Source organism: Heterocephalus glaber, unplaced genomic scaffold (genome assembly GCF_053883595.1).
Source record: "Heterocephalus glaber isolate CG9 unplaced genomic scaffold, H.glaber_assembly_v1.0 deba00001428, whole genome shotgun sequence".
Classification (NCBI taxonomy): domain Eukaryota; kingdom Metazoa; phylum Chordata; class Mammalia; order Rodentia; family Bathyergidae; genus Heterocephalus; species Heterocephalus glaber.
Genome location: NW_028258293.1, coordinates 6,985,243 through 7,006,297, shown reverse-complemented (window position 1 = coordinate 7,006,297; position 21,055 = coordinate 6,985,243). Strand labels below are relative to the sequence as shown.

The window sequence follows — 21,055 nt, the reverse complement described above, 5'->3', positions numbered from 1 at the left end:
GCATAATACAAATGCAGATACATACAACACATGAATGAATGTGGGAGAGAAAGAGGATATCCCCAAGTGAAATCTTTACTTTGATTATTAAGGTGAATAAATAGAATTACAATTTATAAATCAGTAATTGGCTCATTTATTGACTAGCAGATACAATTCATCCAATCAATCTTGTACACTGGATTTATGAATGAAGAGTCTGTGTTTGGGAAAACTGAAGTTAGAGTTAGAGGGATAATCACAACAGGATGATGGGGTAATTTCATTTACGAACTCCTAATGCTGTGTGTTGCTTACCTTCTGCCTTTAAACTGTAAATTGGATGTTTCAGATAGTCATAGAATCTGGATTTATTCATTTTTATTCAAAAATACATTATTTTTCAGTGATATGTTTATATTTCCTAATGCAGAATGAATAAATTTTGTATGAAACTAAATATATAGGAGGTTTAATCATAACATATAGTGACAGTTTAAAAAGAAAAAGAAAATTTTTACATTAAAGAATGCCATTAATCCCTCTCAAAATACTGTACTCCATTCTACCTCAAACACATCTATCCCAGAGTTCTAACTGTTTTCTGAAGAAGTTGTGGAAGTCCTCTTTCAAGTCTTTTTTGTTTGCTTTTTAATTTCCTATTAGTACTTGTTTGTCAGGCATAATTAACACATTCACTGTGGTGTGTTGGCACGTATGCATACGCTATCTTAATATTTCTCCTTAGGGTTGGGGATTTAGCTCAGTGGCACTGCACTTGCCTCGCAACAGGAAAGTCCTGAGTTTGATCCTATGTACCGAAAAAAAAAAAAAAGAGAAAAGAAGAAAAAAATACTCCTCTACTTGTCCTCTTCCTCGGTCCTAGATTCTCTACATATCTCCACAGAGTCAATTTCCTGCTTCCTCTTATCCTTTCATTTGCCCTTTAAACTATTTACATTTTGTGTTTCTCATGCAAGAGAAACTATGGGAGATTTAAATTTATGTGTCTGACTTATTTCACAGTATTATGATCTCCAGGGGGGTCCATTTTCCTATAAATGACTCAAATTTATCTTCTTTATGGCCGAATATATATCATATTTTCTTTGTCCATTTCTCGTTTGATGGGCACATAGGCATCTTCAGAGATTTAGCTGCTGTGAGTTGTGCTGCCATGAACCTGGATTGCATGTATCACTGAAATACGAGTCTTTAACTTTGTTGGGAAGATAACCGCCTTGGTCAAACGGGATTTCTACTTCTGGTTTTTTGAAGAAAGGAACGAACCCTTCCGGTCTTTTTCTGGCTGCTTCAATGCCCTGAATTGTTTCAAAATATTTACCTTTCATGGACACTTTGATTTGTGGAAGAGCCGGAAGTCTCAAGGGGTCAGATCTAATGAATAAAATGGATGAGGACACACTGCAGTGTTTTTATTTGACAGAAATTGTCATAATGTTTTCAATCCACTCAGGACTTCCAGGGACCATGGACAAGGCACTCGCAGAATAGGGCTTCCCACACCTCTTTAAGAACTGAGAGAAATAGGTATTCAAAAATGGGGACTTCTGAAGGGGATTGATATGAATCTGTCTTTTCTGGTAATAAAAATTTTAAATATAAACATTTACATACATTTTGAAGGTGTCGCATGTGTATATCTTTATTTTTAAATGATATGCTGACAGAAATTTCTACAATCAAATGTACAAAAAATGATAAAATATTTTAGGGTCTCTTACAGGAAGAGAAAAGGTTACTGCCCACTCAGGAATATCCAGTGATGTCTTTTTTATCATCTAGCATAAAAATTAACATTCATAATGGCAGTCTTTGCCATTGAAAGAGAAGATTAAAAATATTCAGTACAATCCATTTATGCTTAGTAAATTGGAGACATATAACTACTTTTTAGCATTTCTAACACCTAAAATATGTTCATACAGAAACCCGGTAATATTTTTACTCCAATGCTAATAACTTGAGTGGATTTAGCAGAGACTACTGGCTGCATTTGGACAATCATTAACACTTATATTTATAATTTTCTGATCTCATAAGCTTTTTGTGGATGACTAAATTCCCTCATCAGTTGAGATTTTTCAGCCCCTCTCTGGTGCTATTCACTGCGAACATTCCCTGGTAGACAAAAGCATAAGAATCACAGTTTTAGAACTGAAAAAGAGATGCTACAATGCCGAGGATGGTGACTAAAACAGAAATGCTGCTAAATACTACGATGTTCTTTGACATAAAATGATAACTTACAAAAACCAAACAGCGTGACCTTTACAAACCCGAGAGCTCCCCAGAGACCCGAGTTATTAGGGAACTGTGCATCACTCATTCTATGACCTGTTTATATAATTTTTCTTGTTCCCAAGGAACATTGCACAGGCCAGGATAGCAGAAATAATACTACGTATTTTAAAGATTTGTGTTTAGGATATTCAGCTACTATCAAATGAAGAAATATAATAAAATGTAATAGATCATTGTCACACAGAGGTCCTGTATTGGCAGTTTAATTGTTAGCAAGATCATTGTCTTGTTACCAATCTCCCATTAAGTCACTCATAAATGTCACTCATTTATATTCGCTGAAAACAGTTACATGGAGCATAATATTTCTGATCCTGGAAATGCAGAACAATTGGATACAGATTCAACTTTTAGTTTAGAGCAAAAAGAAGAACTTAATGTGATATACAGCAGAACCAATAAAACACAGCAAAACAAAAGTATTGAAAGAAAATACAAATTATGTGGAGCATTTATATGTTTACACAAAAAAGCACACTATTCATAGTTCAAATTTTTGTATGTTATCTTACATATGGCCATTATTTTAATTTGAATATTTAGTAATACATATTCTGTTCAAACATTAAATTCTATTACACTAAAAACTTTGATTCTTTGGCGCATAATACTTAATTACATCATGTAATCATATAAAAGATTTTATCAGGTCATATTACCTCTTAGATTTCAATATACATGTTTTGGTTTTCTTCATTTGAATCTGCAATACAGAGAGAATTTTATCATCTTCATTTTAGTTAGTAATACAATAAAAGAAAGGCCTTTCATTTTATCATCTGAAATTTTAGCTGATATTACAATAAAATGTTTAAAGACCTTATATGTAGTGTTCCCATTCCTATCCAATTTCATTCATACACACACACATACACACACACATGTCATTGATAATTTGTTTTTCAAAATTTCAGTGAGTTCTTTATATTTCCTCACAAAGTATTTTTTTCTAAAAACCATTTAATATAAGCATCCATCCAAGATTAGTTATGAATTTAATTCATTCTGTTTTGGATAGCTATGTAATTTACCTTGTGCTTTCTTTGTTTCACTTATTTGGTTTTGTTCCTGTGGCCCACGCTAAGTCAAACTGTGAGCACTTTCAAAGGACATACATTCAATTTAATAGTCACAGTCCCAAGATTTTAGGCATGGTCTGAAACGCAGAGATCAATGAATAACTAAACGTAAATAGAATATGCAAAGTGAACAAATCCTTCAACAACAACATGAACATTTAGTCTTTATCCATTTCATTTGATAGAGGGATTAGGGGAAAGTGGTCTTGTCAGAAGAAATAGGCAGAGTGCAGCAAAGTTTCAGAAACAACCACAGAAACAGACTGAAATAGTTATTTATACATTGTAGGAAAGGAGAAAAAATACAAAAGGGTAATCGGTAAAGACACCTTCTTTGTATTAGGAAGAAGCAACCAACAAGCTTGTCATGATGGGGAAAAATACCGACTGGTGAGACATTTTCAAATTTTCTGTCATTTCAAAGTGAGCCCATGGATGATTTAGTTTTACTAGGCCAAGAGAGATGTTCAGTAGAGCAGGGTGTGGTTCTAGATTATATTAGGAAGTTTACCCTGAAAAGAATGTTTTAGGTAGGTTGAACTAAGGAGCACATTTGAGTACATTAGAAAATAAACTTTTCAAGGAACCATATAAACAGGAGCCTAGGCTAAAAGAGGGGAATAGGATAAAAATGTAGGAGTCATTCTAAAAAGCAAAACAACCCAGGTGAGAAAATCAGATTTTACTTTCTGTTTTAATCTCATCATTCCCTTGCTTTTACAAGGATAGTTCTATACTTTAGAAGTGGAAGAGAGAGCCATAATAAAATTTGAAATTCAGAAAAACAAATATAATCAAAAATTATAACTGCCTGTTTTATTTGTATATAAATATAGTCAGTTATAATAGATACCTTTTCAAACTTGTACAATTTCTTCTTTTTATTCTTATATTTGGCACATAAATATCCATAAAGAAAAATATCATATGAAAAGAGAGTTATATAAATTTGAAGAGTCAAGAATAACAAATACATCATCTAGTAATTATGGATTATGATTATCGAACAATTAGATATATATGTTATGTCTTCCTATGTGTCTCACAGATTATGCCCAAATAAAATAAGCGTTGTCTTTGAAAAATAAGTTTAAAATCAGGATGGCTCAGGGCAGTGCGCATCTACATATGAAATGTCACAATTCCTCCTCTAAAGTTTTTGTTTTTTTGGTTTGTATTTTAAAGGTATTACTAATTCTGCATTTATAACAGTGGACTGAAATTCTGGATGGCGTACCAGAAAACGGAAGCAGAAAATTTCCATTTCCTGTTCTATGGGACCCTATGTTAAACTCCAAGTCAAAAAGGCTTTATATGCATGCATCATTCACATGCGTCACTTTCTTTTCTTTTCTTTTCTTTTTCTTTCTTTCTTTTTTTTTTCCTTTTTGATACTGGGAATTTAAACTCACAGCCTTGCAGTTGCCAGGCAGGAGCTGTGCCTCTGGGCTAAATCCCCAGCCCTACAAGCATCATTTTCAAAGACACAATTTAAAAATTTAAAAAAAAACCTTTGAACTTGTTGAGGCAATGTTAGTTTTCATAATTTGCTTTTTTTCTGGAAGAATATACATCTACTGTTAATTTTATTTCATTTTTACTGAACTGAATAAAGTGATCCTCTGAGAAAAATACTTTTCCTTGCTTTGGATGATTGAAATTTCTGAAAATTTTTGATACATTTGAATTGATAGGTCATATCTAAATGTTTCACTGATGACATATTTTTGGATTAACTTGTTCCAAAGTATATATTTTTAATAGTTTCACTATGGTTCACTGGTTTTCAAATTTATGTTCTATAGCATGTGATTTAGTGATTATATATTATTGAGTATGAAGTGCAAAGTAGTACAATATCAATTATGGAAGCTCTAAAAGAGCCAAGACGGGCTCAATATTAAGAAGGTAAAAGAAGAAAACATTATGAGATGGTAGATAAAACCTAATAGTATTCATTACAGTCTTTAAAAGAAAAACATATCACCAGACTACTCTGAACATAAATGTAAGATTCAATTTTATATGGTTATAAACATTAAAGTTTATATATAAAGACCTAACTCAGATTAACATTAAAGTACAAAAATATATATGCCTTTCTCTTTCCTGATTGCTCTAACAACATTTTGAGTACTGTATTTAACAAGAGTGGTGATAGTGTACATCTTGTTTCTGATTTTAGAAGAAAGCTTTCGCTTTTTTCACATTTAATATGACGTTGGCAGTAGAATTTTTCATAAATGTCGTTTATCAGATGAAGTCCTTCTATATCTATTTTCTTCAGGATTTTTTTTTATCATGAAGGATATTGGATTTTGTTAAAGGCTTTTTCTACCTATTTTGAAATGATATGTGATTTTTTCCTTCCTTTTATTTGTTACATTTGTTGGTTTGCATATATTCATCATTTCTATGGCTGAGATGAAGCCTACTTGGTCATGATGTATGATCTTTTTGATGGTGTGTTATCTTACTCCAGAAAGATTGACTTTGATCAAGAAATCAAATAATAGCAAATTCTGGAGAAGCTGCTGGGGAAAAGGAACACTTCTACATTGTGGGTTGTACTGTAAACTAGTACAGCATTTATGGAAATCAGTATGGAGATTCCTCAAAAAAATGAAAATAGAAGTTCCATTTGATTCAGCTATTCTCCTTCTAGATATCTTCCCAAAAGACTTAAGACAACATATTTCAGAGAAACATGCAACCCATGTGTATAGCAGCAGAATCATAAGAGCTAAATCTTGAAAGCAGCATGTATACCATTAACAGGTGAATGGATGAAGAAAAATGTGGCATGTATGCACAATTGTGTGCTACTCTTCCATAAAGAAGGCTAAACTTGATTTATTTGTAAGAAATGGATGCACTTTTAGCCATAATATTAAGTGAAATAAAAAAGACACACAAATTTAAATATCACATAGTTTCTGCTATATTTCAAACCCAAACAACCCAAATGATCACCAACTAGTGATTGGATAAAGAAGATGTGGGTTTTTAAAAATAAAATGGAGTACTACTCAGCCATGAAGAATGGTAACCTAGAGAAATTTATAGCTAAATGGATGCTCACTGAGGCCAAAATCTTAAGTGAAATAAATAGGACACACATGTAAATACTGAATAGTTTCTCTGGTGTGAGAAACTGAACGTGTAGCTGAGTACCAAAATGTATAATAGATATGATGAAATAGGAAGAAAAGGTCCAAAGGGGGGGGGGAAGGGGGGGGGAAGAAAATTATGAGAAAAGAAGGAAAAAATGGAAACAAAGTTCTTTTTTTTTTTTTTTTTTTGGAAATGGCGGGGGAGGAGGAGTGGAAGAGAGGAAAGGGGAAAAAACAAGAATCAAGATATACCACGTGTAGGTACAAATTCCCAGTGATGAATGTGCTCTTAATGTGTATGTACCTAAAATGTACCAATAAACTCAATGAATAAAGAAACACAAACATATAAATAAAGACCAAAATAAAAAGGTATATCATGGGAAGGGGAAATAGATCTTTCAAAAAATGGAAGTGGATCAGGAGATAGAGGAAGATGTAAGGAAGGAGACAGTAAGGAGATGGAAAAAATAGAAAACATGTATTTTGTACATGTAGAAACTCCTGATGAGGACTGTAATCCTTATCAAATATGTGCTAAAGCCTAAAAATTGAAAAACCATAGGTACATATTTACCCATGTTTATAATTCAGACCACAGAAGAAAATGCTGTCATCTCTAGTATCAGATAAACTAAGCAAATAAAAAATTGTGAAAATAAAGCAATGTGTAATACTAAAAGGGCCAATTCGTCACAAAATATAGCAATTATCAATCTTATAAGCACATAAAAAGACCTTCAAAGCACATGAAGTACTAACTAAGAGAACTGGAGGGAGGAATAGACACATTCACTCCCACTTTTGGAAATTTTAATATGACCCTCAACTAATCGAAGAAGAAAGAGGAAAATATCAGCAAAGATATAAAAGATGGAGAGGCTTAAAAACTCTATGTCAGTGCTGAAACTGGAACTGCCTTTCATCCTAATGTCAGTGATAATCAATACACAATACAAAATTCCATTTTCTCAAAAGTTAAATTTCTGAAAGATCAAAATTCTCAAAGTTGAAAATAAAAAAAATACAATTTCAAAAATTTCAAATCCCAAATGATGAATTTTTGAAAGCTGAAATTCCAAAAACCTCAATTCCTGTGGTATGTGTTTGTGTGGGGGGGACATAAAAGAGGCAGAAACCCAAATTCTGGTAAAGGATTCTTGCATTCTGGTTGTGTCCAAGATGTTTGCATTACATTAGGCCAATCAAATATCCCATATCTTGGTGAAGCCTTACTTTGGGCTTGCCTGTGGGTGTGGGCCCAAGGAGTGAGTTAGTGAGTCATGTAATGAAGTGCCTTCCAGTTGGTGGAGGCCCATTACAAAAGAAGATGCATAAATCCTGTGAAGGTTTTTAGAGAAGTCTAATTAACTTTATCTGTGCTGGCTTTGTGTGTTACATGATGCATGCATGGACAAATGTGGAAGCATCCTCAATAAGGAAAGACATCTGCTTTTTATAAATCTTCCTTTGTAAAATATAAAATTGATCCTGATCTCAGCTCTTGGGTGATTGCACATCCAGTGGTGACCCCGAGAAGGTGTGGATCAAGGTCCTTAGAAGACTTAGGATTCCTGTTATACTGTTTCATGTGAGTGCAGCTCACGTGTAAAGCTGGGTGCACTCAGCTTCAAACCATAGTCGTATGTATTTATACAACTTGGTATCTGACCCACTTCTTTGTGAATATCATTCATCTGACTAAAAGTGTTTTAGAACACCTGATTGTTTGCAAAAATGTGTGGCAATTAGTTTCTATTATACTGTGTAAACTGGCCAATACTTGCGCTGTGTTGTTTTTTTTTTTTTTTACCTATGAATCCCTTTTAAAATGTAAATAAATGTCTGTAAAATAATTTTAAATCTGTTCCAGAATTATATTTTTGAGGGTTTTATCTTTTGAGATCTTAGACTTCAGAAATTTAGATCTTTCAAGATTTCAAATTTCAGAATAAAGTGTTTCTATTTGCATATTTTAGATTTTCAACCCAAACCCTTTCATAGAACACCTACAATATGGTATAATATAATACAACTATCTTTAAATGATGTTCACTATCTTTGCAAAAGGATTTCTGTTTCTACTGACCTTTTTTGAAATCTCTGTATTGGCAGTCTTATTTTCCTGCCTCCGCCTATGTCTGATAATTTTGAGTGAATGCTGAATTGTGAACATAACACTTCTAGCATCTGAATTTTATTAACTTCTAAGCATATTTAAGTCTTATTTTGGTAGACAGTACTTATTCAAGTTTGTTTTTCTGAATCTTATTTTTAAACCTTGCAGGGTTGCTTGGAGGAGTCTGAACAATAGAGCTATTCCAGTCCTAATTAATTGTAAGACAACTCTTCCTGGGTTTTTATTAAACATTCTAGTTATCTAAGTCCTTTTATTCTGAGATGTTGGCAATTAAATGTCCCTGTGAGCAGAGCAGTGTTTTCCCTGAGGTTCTTTCAGGGTGGTACTTGTCAGGACGTGGCATGCCACGGTGTGCGCAGATGTGGATTTCCATTCTCACAATGACACAAGGGGGCCCCAGAAAATCATCAGAAATTCTTGTAATGCACCAGTCCCAGGCTTCTGATGCTGCCTCACACAGATTCCCTCTGAGCAGCTCCTTCCAATATCCAACTCTTTCTTCTTAACTTTCATGTTCTTTTGCTTTACCCCCTGGATCATAGTTCATAAATTGTGTCTAGGCAGAAAGCCAGGACTACAGAAGTTCTATGCTTATTTCATGAGTCTTGCAAAAGTTCTAAATGAAGGCTTTCCTTTTTTAATCATTTTCACAACAGTAAGAATAATTGTCTCTGTAATGTTATAAAAAGTAAAATGGTAAAACAAAATCCATAAGAATGTTGCTGTGACTGACTTTGGCTTTCCTTAGAAACATTAAATATGAGTGAATGCTTATAGTTTATCTATGAATCTGGAGTAAAGTGATAAAATCATTGGTTCAAAGTAATCTCTTCTCAAAGAAGTGTCAGAAAACAGTTTATACCATGCACAATATTCCCATGAAGACTCCAACCAGTCTCCAGAATGTAAATCTTTTTATCTTTTCTCAGCCCATATTGTCACAACATCAAACCTGAATCTTTAGAGGAAAGCAGGGTAAACCTTCTACCTGCTGGTGTGAAATGGTCCTCACTGCTTATCACTCTGTTAATTTGGGGACACATCTTGATCCATGAAAAAATTATTCCAAAGAATTAAGTAATCATCTATTTTGGGAACTGAATCAGATAAGCTAAGTAAAGGGTCAGTAGAACAAACAGTATGTTATAAACTGTGGCTGTATAGTCAATTTCACTTAAAATTAATGTTTTCTTCTCAGAAAAAATATCTAATTGTATCATGTTCAAAGGGTTGAAGTTAGTGTACATAAGTCTTCATTATCATCAATATTCAGAATTTCCCCATAGCAGCTCTAATAAATGAAAAAACAAAAGGAGAAAGAAAGAGAAAAGAGGAAGGAATGATAGAAAAATGATAGCAACAACAGAGAAAGGAAGGAAAGAGGGGAGGAAGGGGAAATGAAAGGCAGAGGAAGGAAAAGCAAGGAGAGGAAAGGGAGGGAAGGAAGGAGAAGAAAGAAAGAAAAAATAAAATAGTTTTAAGAGTGAGATGCATATTTTAAGTAGTGTAGACTACATAGGCCAATATTTAGATATGTTATTAAACTTCACTTATGTATAAGAATTTCTTATTTCTAATGAAGCTACTCAGGTGTTTATGACTGGGTGTTTTGTATGGGTATGAGTTCTCTTATCACATGTACTTTGCTTATCCAAATTAAAGGACATTGTATTCTACTATTTAAATAACACTGCAGAGTTAAAATATGTCACTAGATAGCTCCTCATCATAATATACATGCCATTAAATGTGGGAATGATGTATGCTAGATTATCCCTTATTGTATGCCGGGTATAAATATCTTCAAAAAATCATTGCTTGAATAAATAAAGACAAGTATCTCCTCATTTGTTTAAAACATTTCACAGTACTGAAATTCTAATTAAGTTTTCAAGAATCTCAACACAGCTACTGAGGAAAAGGCAGACAAAATATTCTTTCAGCCTAGGACAGCTGTACCCCCAGACAGTATGGCAGAAAACAGTACCAAATGGTGCTCAAAATTATGTGAGAATTGTTGTAAAGAATCTTAAATTTGAGAAACTTATTCATCTATCTATTCTGTCTCCATTCAAGTTCAGTTTGCTCATGCTGTTACATCGGGCCCCTACCCTCTTTCTGTATGAAAAGTACCATACCAGTTCGTAGTTCATTCCTGTAGAGAAAGCATGGCTCTATATTCTGTGTGTTTTACCAAGTTCTCTGTTCTCCATCATGCTGCCCAGAATTATTTCCACAATTATTGATGCAAAAGACAGAAAATTCTGTGTGTAATGATGCAGGTAAAAATATTTCTGAGTGACTGGGGTGGACGTGTGTGTAGCTCAGGGCTGGAGCCCTTGCCTGGTGTGCTCTGGCCCTGGGTTCCAATCCTAAGCCTGGAACAAAAGTCTGTGAGTTAGGCTCAGAGGGCTGGGAAGTGTTCAAGGAACAAATATTTATCTGTGAACCTACGTCAAGTACAGGAGATTCAAAAGTCTGTCCTTACACTCAGCAGAAAGAGCACAGTTCTGAGGCTTGGAGTCAGAAGTCCTCGGAACATGAGGGAGCTTTTAGAGCACAGTGTCAGGTGTAGGGAATGTAAGGAGACTCAATGTACAGCCTTCAAACAGGTTGTTTATTTTCCCTATGGATTTGCTGCTGTATTATAAGGCAGGACAAAATGATCCTACACAGAATAAATGTCTACAGTGCAGGAGTTCTTTCAGAAACCAGAAGCATTGCTGATTTGAGTCCAAATTATTTCATAAAATCACTTATAGAAATATAATAAATACAGGTTAACTGTAAGGCTAAGTTTTATCCTTTGAAACCAAAGTGTTAATGCTAATTCATGAAATTTTTAGCAAATAAAAAGAAAACTGCTTTACAGTATAAACTTAGTACAGCTTTTTACAAATTCATTATACTTGGCATCAAGAAAAATCTAATCTCTAACATATCTAATTTCTGAAGCAAATTTAACATAATATTGCTGAGTTATTTAAGTAAATTCTTAATACTTTACCACTTCTTTTCTCAGAACAAAAGCTTGAAAAACAAACTCTTATCTGGAAGCAAGCTCTGTGGGATTCATGCAGAAGAGGTGAGTACATTCTCTCTTCTACCTCTGGCTGAATGACTACAATATCCATCTCAGATTGTATTTTGATCTTTTAATCTAGACATCTGGTAATTTTTTTTCTAAAACAAATGCACAGTTTAGAGAAAGAGTATAAAAAAGATTTTACATATTTGAATGCACATGAATGTTTTAACACTGTACATCTAAAGGACAAAAATAAGCCCGTAAGGGGCGCTTTCATGAGGTGCAGTTCTGGACGACATCCCAGCCTTAACTATACAGTGATACTTGGATTTACCAATGCTTCTCTTTGGGGACAATTTGGTCCTGAACAGAAGCATTCGGCAAAATTTTGTCTCCTTTACCGAGTTCCGAATTAGGTGACACTGACACTTATGGGGGAATCTGATTCGTTTCACAGCGAAATTCTTTGAACAAATTAATTTTGTGAACCGAGGTACCTCTGCATTTTCAGAGTTTCCTTAGTATGTGCTCGTTCACATTTTCCTTTTTGTTGTTCCCGCACCATCTGTGTAACGTCCGTGTCTTGTCATATTGATTGGCTGTCCGAATGAATATTTGAGGATTGATCTTGTAGTTTATGAAACAGTCATTGGTTTCATTTGCTGTGCACCAAAATTGTCTCATGCATTTCTCAGAGAGGAAAAAGAAATCATTCTACTTAATATAGATTTAACTAAAAACCGATCTCCTATATTCCTCACCTTGGAGTCAATCTCCGGTGTTGCGTTCATTGGTAACACGTAGATCATACTAAGCAATGCTTCCTGACAGAAATGAAATAGTATTGCTATCATCAAAAGTGGGTTTTTGATTCCTCAAAAGAAAGGAGACAAGAGCCCCCGTGTTAGTTGGCTTCTCCAAGAAGCAAAAAGAGATGGGTAAGACGTGTGTGAACTTCGTTCTGGTGAAGCCTGTGATGGATGAGCAGCGGCAGGGGAAGCTTTTCACTTGGTGATGAAGACTTCGTGGTGGGAGGGGAGTGAGAGAGAATGGCCCCTTCCCCTGCTCGTAGGGAGGTGCAGCTGAGAGCGTTCCAACAGAGCTGTGGCCCTGAATACCCCACCATCCCTCTCTGAAACCCCCTCTCCTGGCATCCTCATCTTCCTGCAGGAGTTAAAGACCAGGGGACCTGGGGAGCACAAGCCTGGCTCTTTAGTGCTCCAAGGAGGAAGCAGTGTCTTCATTTAGCAAGAACGAGGTCACAAGGTCAACCAAGGTGAAGGAGGCTGAAAAACATTACAGCCTTGCAATAGTGGGCAAATGCTCAGCTCCGACTTGAATTCCTTTTATTCAATCAGGAGAATACTCTTTCATAAGCAAAAAAAAGTCGATATCACTACCACTACAATTTAAGTCTGACATGCAATATAATCCTTTTTATAATATCTTTACAAAAATTATAGACAAAATGAATAGAAAGTTTCAATACCTAGGAACTGAAAGTTGATGCTCCATGAGATGAAAAGTTAGACTTAATGGTTTGTAGATTTGATTGAGCAGAGCTTCATTTCATTTCCTTGCACTTTTGCATTTGGGTGGAAATAGACTTGACATTGTTTATATTTACTAAGGCCCTAGAAATAGAACAAATGTAATCCGTGAAGGTTCAGAATATGACTTACACAGGCGGAAGCAAGGACAGTGATGTTTTGGATAAGCAATATCTAGACAGAAGCTGTATTCTGAGAAGGATGTTCTCAGGATTGACTCGGCTTGAGAGAGGTGTGCTCCTGGGATAAAGTGTTGGTAACATGTAGGAAAAAATTGGACTGGTCTTTACTATGTCGGCTCTTAGTTCAGGACTGATTCCTACTTTTTCTTTATCTCAATAGCTCAGAAAGTATATTATTTCAAAATTATTATGTATGCATTATCTACACTTCATGTTAGCATTGTCTGATGGTTGAAAGGTAATGAGTTCCTAACAATTTATCCATTTGCCCTACAGTATTCATAATTCATGCAGTGCATGTCGAGCTCACCATATTGAGTAGTGGGGTGGGGATATATTTAATCCCTTACAAGAAAATTTCAATATAATGCAATGATAAAGGGAATCATTGGATTCATGTCATTACCAAAAGCAAAACATTAATGTTTTTCTCTAGTTGAGATGCTGAAAAGAAGCTTGTCTTCTAGATAAGTAACCATAAACTTTTAGGATTCATACAGAAGTAGATTTTTCTTTTTTTTTTTGGTACCGGGGATCGAACTCAGGTCCTTGTGCTTGTGAGGGAGGCAGCGGAACCACTGAGCTAAATTCCCGGCCCTGAGGTAGATATGTTTAATTCGCCATGTCAGAACATTAACAAGGGCAGCTACTGCAAACAACATTTTTCATCATCATCATCATCATCATCACTACTAGTGCACAGAAGAAATGGTATTTGAAGGTGCAATTGTAGAAAATAATCTCAGATGAAACCTCAGAAAGGGGCCAGTCGGTCATGCTTGCCTATTTCTTCATTGTATTTATCTTCTCCCAACTATCGTCACCATGACTTACAACTTTCATTGTGTTGTGGACTGGAAATCTTCATGTCTTACTTGCACCAACATTTAGAACTGTACCTAAAATTATTACGTAGCAAAAATAGTATTGAGATTCCAAACATAGCAACACCTTGATTTTTTGAAAATTATCCATTGGATGACATCAGCTTTTGAAAATGTTGCCCACAAGCAGATAGTCAGCATGGCAAGTGCTTTTCAAAGCAATGAACATTACAGCTGACCTCAGTCAGAAAGTATTGATTCTTTCTGTCATTTTAGATCAAATTCCCAGAACAGATTTTGCTCATTAACTCACTGAAAATTAGAAGAGTGCTGGAAGATGCAATGTGGAAGACACAACAGACTGTAAGAACAACTTTGAAAAGTTAGTTTTACACCATTCTAACAAAGCTCAAGAGATTCACCATCTATCAGATCATAGCCACTAAATGCAGGAAAAGAATAAAAAACTAAGCATTTTGTTTTTATTGTCACTCCCAAATGAATCACTGCATAATAATGATTACAAGTTAAGGAAAAAACTTTAAATTATATTCTGTGCATTCAGTGTAAATGTGCATCTGCCAAATGATTAAAATTTGTTATTTCTGACACCAGAAAAAAGAAGAGTACCATGGAAGGCAGTAAGTGGCATTGGCTGACTCATGCATGTCCCAAGAAGCAGTAATCTCCATTCTTCTTGATAGCTGTCAATACTGCTTGAAAAAAAAAAGTTGATTTCTTTTGCAAAAGCTGACAGGCTTAGCAGTGAGTGAGTCCTGGACACCAGGCATTATCAGCAAGACTAAAATGCCAATGGACTTTCTATTCAAAATTGTGAAAGGTGGCAGAAATCCTCCCCTGCTGACATGAGTAGCACAAAATGATATGGTACCCAAATCAGGATAATTTGAGAAAGTTAACAGGAGCTGGGGATGTAGCTCAGTGGTTCCACCACCGGCCTCACAAGCACAAGGTCCCGAGTTCCATCCCTGGTACCAAAAAGAAAGAGGAGAGAGAGAGAGAGAGAGAGAGAGAGAGAGAGAGAGAGAGAGAGAATGTTAACAGGAGACACAGGGTTTGTGTCTGAAATATGACTGTGAGTCACTTGGGAAATGCAAAGATGTCAGAGTTGTAATAAATGTTAATTCTGAGGTCAAAAATAGGAATTTAAAGGAACTCAGTGCTTAAGTGAGTTTTCATCCTTAAGAGCCATTACCAGTCATAATTGGACAATGGTGGCCTTTACGCTTTCTTAACTATGAGTAATTTTGCATCATTAACCCTTGCAAGAAAAAGAGAATGACTTTTTGTGTGAAAAAGAGAATGACTTTTTATGTAAATGAGAAAACATTCTTTTGTAGGAGAGCACAAATTCGTGTTGCTTTTGTGTTTAGAATTTAATTGTAATACAGAATCGTTTACAAAATTTGAACTCATTCCTTCCTTTCCTTTTCTTCCCTCTCTCCCTCCCTCCCTCTCTCCCTCTCTCCCTTCCTTCCTTTCTTCCCCTTCTTCCTTCTTTCTCCCTTTTCCTTTTTTTCTTCCTGCTTTTCCTTCTTCTTTCTTTCTTTTGTTTTCTTTTTTATATCTGTCTAATGCATTTCTTGATTAAATATATCACAAAATATAGGTGATACCCAATAGAGATCCTTGTTTAAAAATGTGTTTCCAGTATTAGAAATTAGTATTGGTGCATTGTTCATTACATTCCCATCTCTGCTGAAGCAGCTGCTTACAGCATTGGGTAATAACTTAAGAATTATCACCGTGTCCTTACATAGCCTCCCATTTGACATGATAGAAAATACTCTAAAGATTATTGGAAATTGAATCACAGTACATTTGAAAGTTCTCCAGTGGAAAACTCATGTACATGCTATCTATGCTTAGAAAATTAAAATATTTCAATAATCTGGTGATACCTTCTTTAATGGCTGTGTTTATTAGCTTCAATGACCAGATACTTTTTAAATTGAATTTTATTAAGATATATAGTATTTACAGTACACTTCATCTTCTTCTTTTTTTTTTTTTATTTGGTACTGGGGATTGAACTCCAGACCTTGCGCTTGTGAGGCAGGTGGTGGCACCACTGAGCTAAATCCCTGGCCCAACTCTTCATCTTCTTTAAACATATAGTTTGTGGGTTTGAAACATACACACATTCAAGATGCAGGTTTCCACAATCTAAATAATTTCTTTTAGTTGTTTTACAGGAGTCTTGAACTCCCCAGCCCTGGTTTTTGCCTCTTTTAAAATGACCTTCCTAGAATACCATATGGATGAGATTGTTCAAAATGCAGACATATTATGATGAAATCCATTTGTAATTTTACATGGTTCCATACTTATTTTTCTTTTCAAGTTGTTCTATGTTATTCTAATATTTTACTTCATGAGTGTACTACAATCTGTCTGCCACCATTTAATGGACCATTGGGTTATTTCCAACTTTTAGCTATTTTGAATAACAATGCCATCAACATTTTTGTGTACAATGTCATTTACCTGATTTGAACACCTTGGAAAGACTGCAGTGCATTTGTTTACATTTAACTGCTTGAGAAACTGTCCAACTGTTTGCTAAAGTGATTGAACCGTTTTACACTCCCGTCGAAGTTGTTTCCAATTTGTGTGTCAATGAAAAAACACGTACTATGTGCCTACTTTGTGCTAGACACTAAGGAGATGATCGTTATTAACACAACGAACATGGTCCCTGGAAAATACTGAACTCTTCACAGATTTCCAGCCAACGTGGTGTGGAGGGGCTGCTCCGATCTTCTCTGTATTGTTCTGATTTTATTGTATGTGCTGAAGAAGTGACCACCAGCTATAATTTCAATTGTTACTTATTTCTTCAGGATGTGTGTGTGTGTGTGTGTGTTGTGTAGAAATAGCATAGTACAGTGCCCTGATATCCTTATGTTAGAAAGCTGGAAGCCAAGTATCCCCTGGTAAGTCCGGAGCACACACTCCTGCTTGTGGCTGTAGAGAATGTAATTCATTGTGGTAGTCACATACAGCTGCTGCAGAGACTTCTTTGTAAAGCACTTTTTCAACTGGCAATGACATTCTTAAAAAGTCCATTATAATACCTTTAAGAGTAAATATCCATAATATGTAAGGAGCACCTCAGAAAACTGCACTGCCCTCACATCCTTAATAAGTGCATTCTTTTCATATGAAAGCACCATTCATTCAGAATTACAGCACACTATATGTCCAATTTTATTTGTTTATTGCCTTCCTTGTTGGACATAAGGTGGCTCAAACTTGGTCATCAATTTAATATTTATGTACTTATTTATTGATCAATATTTTAATGTAATAATAAAAAATATAGCCAGTGACAACTGAGGCATACATACACACTGATATTTTTAACATCTGAAATTAAGCTATAGGCCATGTCGGGGAGACAGAAAAATTGTCTGTTTCAATTATAGTGGGGAAAGAATAAAAAGCAAATTCCTCTAAATAATGTATTTAGAAATACGACATTTAAACAGTCTTTGGTTTTCTCATTATCCGGCAAATAGTTGGATGTTTCATGTACAAATCAGCATTTAAGATTTTCTGATTTATTTCCCAACTAGTCATATTCTGTCTTCTAGACTGTAAATTTATACTGTTGGACGCTGAAGAATTTTGATCTTAAAGTTTGAAAATATAAGTGAATTTAGGCACTAATCCATGTTTCTGCTTTTACAGTCAAAAAAAATCCAAGCCCAGCTGAAGGAACTTCGTTACGGGAAGAAGGATTTACTATTTAAGGTGAGCAACTTTCTCTCATTCTGCTCCAACTTGCTAAAATAACACCTAAACCATCAAAAATATCATTTAGCTTAAATTAAATTTTCAGACTTTGCCATGAATCAAATTGCCATTAACCATATTGAACATACTTCCGTTTTGTTGCCTACTTAATAAAGTGAAATATAATTAGAATTTCCTAGGTACATTGCTTACTAGAGCCAGGCATTTTCACTAAGTGTTTAGTTCCTTTTGTCACCACAGTCACTTTAATTCAGTATTGAGGAATATTATCTTTTGGAAGAATTGCATACATGCAGAGCAGATATTAAGGAGATTTCTAAAGGGCAGGTTCACTGGTGATTTATAGTATTGAGTTTCAGAGGTCTTTAAGAGTGATTGAATATTATAAATGAGTATTGATTGATTTTGGTTATTGATATTTTCCTGTACAAGACTATTCATCAAAACCTCCAAATAACTGGCAATCTGACCCAACCTCTACACGTGATAGAAGGAACCTCCAAAGATACTCAGTTCCTAATTTCTGGAACCTACGAATATTATCTTACACGAGAAAAGAAACTGCAGATGTGATTAAGTTAAAGATCTTGCGATGGGAAGATTATTATCCTGAGTATTTGTTTTCCTATATGGGTAAATATTTATGTACCTGTCAATGGGTATGTTTGGTGGGTATTTATTTACCTATATGATTACTCTTAAGAGTGAGATAAGAAGATGAGACAAAGTCTATGGGATCAAGGAAGTGCTGATGAAAAAATAACAGAAATGATTCTCCTCAGGTCTCCAAGAGGAACCAGGCATGCTGACCTGGGATTCTAGTCCCATAAAATTCACTTCAGACTTCCGGTGCTGGAGATAGTAGGAGAATAAAGTTATGCTGGTTTAAGCCACTAAATTTGTAGTAATTTATCCCAGCAAGGAAAAAAAATAACTAATACAGATAGTTTCTTTAGGCCTAGTCAAATGTGCAGTTATTAGTCTTACACAAGAGAGATGATCATATGAGGCATTTTGTATCCTTTAAATTTTATTTCTCCAAGAGTTTTAGAAAAATAAAATAGGGAAATAGAATTAGACCATCTGATGATGCTAAAATGTTTATTTTTGTAGTATACCAGCTGAATAGATTTATTATTTATCAACTTTCAGAAGTTATTTAAGTCAAAATTTGTTGAAAACCTCAATGACTCGACAAACGAGGCAGCAAGACCTGTGTGTCCAGATTTTTCTTGTCTTTCTCCTGGCGCATCACTTCCTGCTGAATGTAGGGTCAGACCCCTTGGAATGCAAACCTTATGATCTACTTACTGTCAATCAAATAGGTCATGGAATTTCTTCAGGGCCAGCTCCTCTCCAGAGGAACGAAGGGTAGGGTGTTCTCTGTAGGTGTTTGTCATGGCTGTCTGTGGGGAGCACAGTGTCTGGGCTCTGTGACTCACTATGTGGAGGAGAACAAGCAGGAACAAGTGCAGGAGAAAATTCTGAGTCCCTTCAGGGTCTTTCAGTATGAAATTCTCACCATGGTGCCACTGTAGAGTTTTGTGAGCCTCAGAGCTTTTGATAGTTTAGCCAGTACTGTGATGTGCAATAGTCCATTTGATTCTCACCACAACCCTTATGAGTCGGTGGGGAAGATATCCATTGGGTGACATCTATTTCCTAAGGAAAAAACTGAGAATTTTGATTCTTACTCCTGACCACCAACAGATCTACTTGAAAGGCAAATTTATTAGCAGAAGCCATCAGCTTGTCTTGTATTTATTTACTTATGTTTTATAAAATTGCCTTGTTAGATTTTGTGGGTCTAACATAAAATGCATTCATAGGACTTTGTACTTATTCCTGAGATAATTATCCTTATGGTTTATGTTTATGCTAGTGTATCAAAACTTTTGTGTATATATTGTGGAATCTATGGTGATTTCACGGCCCATTTTTTTGGAAGCTTAGACATCAAAATGTCTTGTCATGAATGACATCTCCTCTAGACCCCATGTGGAATTGATTTTGTATCCACAATGTCATCGGTTTCCAAAAACCAGGATGTTGTTGTATGTGAATTCCATATATGGATACTAGTGAATGTCAGGTTATTTCCTGATAATTTAAATAAGTTATGAGGAAATTTTATAAAGCTATCATGCCTCAGCTTTTAAGTTCTTATGTGATAGAAGAGAATTTTTCTATATCTCCTTAATTTGTACTTATTTCATCCATATATTAAACTAAGGTTTTAATGCGCAAAATACATTTAATTGTCATTCTTATGCATCAGCTTATCTCTAGCTAGGTGAAATGTGACATCAACATGTGGGCACTCTGCATGACAAGTTTAAACGGGTGGCAGATTTTATTTTCATACATGACATCCGAAGTTTCAAGATATTCAGAACACATTCATTTGTGCCTCAAAAGAAGTCTGTGAGGTGGGGCAGGCAGTATTGTTTCCTTTTCATGGGCCCTATACCAAGGTCCACATAAGCTACAAGAGTCCCAGAGATCCTGGGGCTTGTACCTGCCAGAGTTCTGTATTTTCTGACTCCTTTGATTTACTAAGACAATTTTTTGCAAGTTCCATTAAGGTGACTGACACATTGTCTTTTAGAAATATTTTAATGCACCAAAAGATATAGTCCAAAAATGCATATCCAGAAATAGGATTGATGTCATGCAAGGAAATTCCCTTAGTAAATATAACAAAAAATGTAAGTATTTTCTGTATGAAAATATGACAATTTTTAAATTTAGAATGGACAGTTACTTGGGATGCAAGTTTCTTTTCTAAGATTCCTTATATTCTTGTGATTCACCGTACTCACTTAACACAACGGCTGATAGGAGGAGTGTTCTGTAGGTAAAGAAAAAAGCAAAAGAACAAAAAAAGAGAAAGTTCATTGCCTTGCCAATTCAAGCCAAGTTTTCAATCCTGTTGCTTCCATGCTTAAAACACAATTTGGCATCTGATCTCACTTATTTTGCATTATTCACTAATAACAAAGTAGATACAGAGTTTCTTAAAAACACCACATTTTATTATTAGAATTTATAACAA

General features: G+C 35.0%; 1 protein-coding gene across 6 annotated transcripts in view; it reads left to right on the top strand.

Annotated features, from left to right (window-relative positions):
- The window catches only part of Luzp2 (leucine zipper protein 2), a 430,463-nt gene that overhangs the window by 311,678 nt on the left and 97,730 nt on the right, over positions 1 to 21,055 (top strand). For all 6 annotated transcript variants that reach the window (XM_087211522.1, XM_087211524.1, XM_087211525.1 and 3 more), the window contains 2 exons: positions 11,659 to 11,721; positions 17,935 to 17,997. In XM_087211522.1, the coding sequence (XP_087067648.1) occupies positions 11,659 to 11,721; positions 17,935 to 17,997 (126 nt within the window). The remainder of the gene's footprint in view (positions 1 to 11,658; positions 11,722 to 17,934; positions 17,998 to 21,055) is intronic.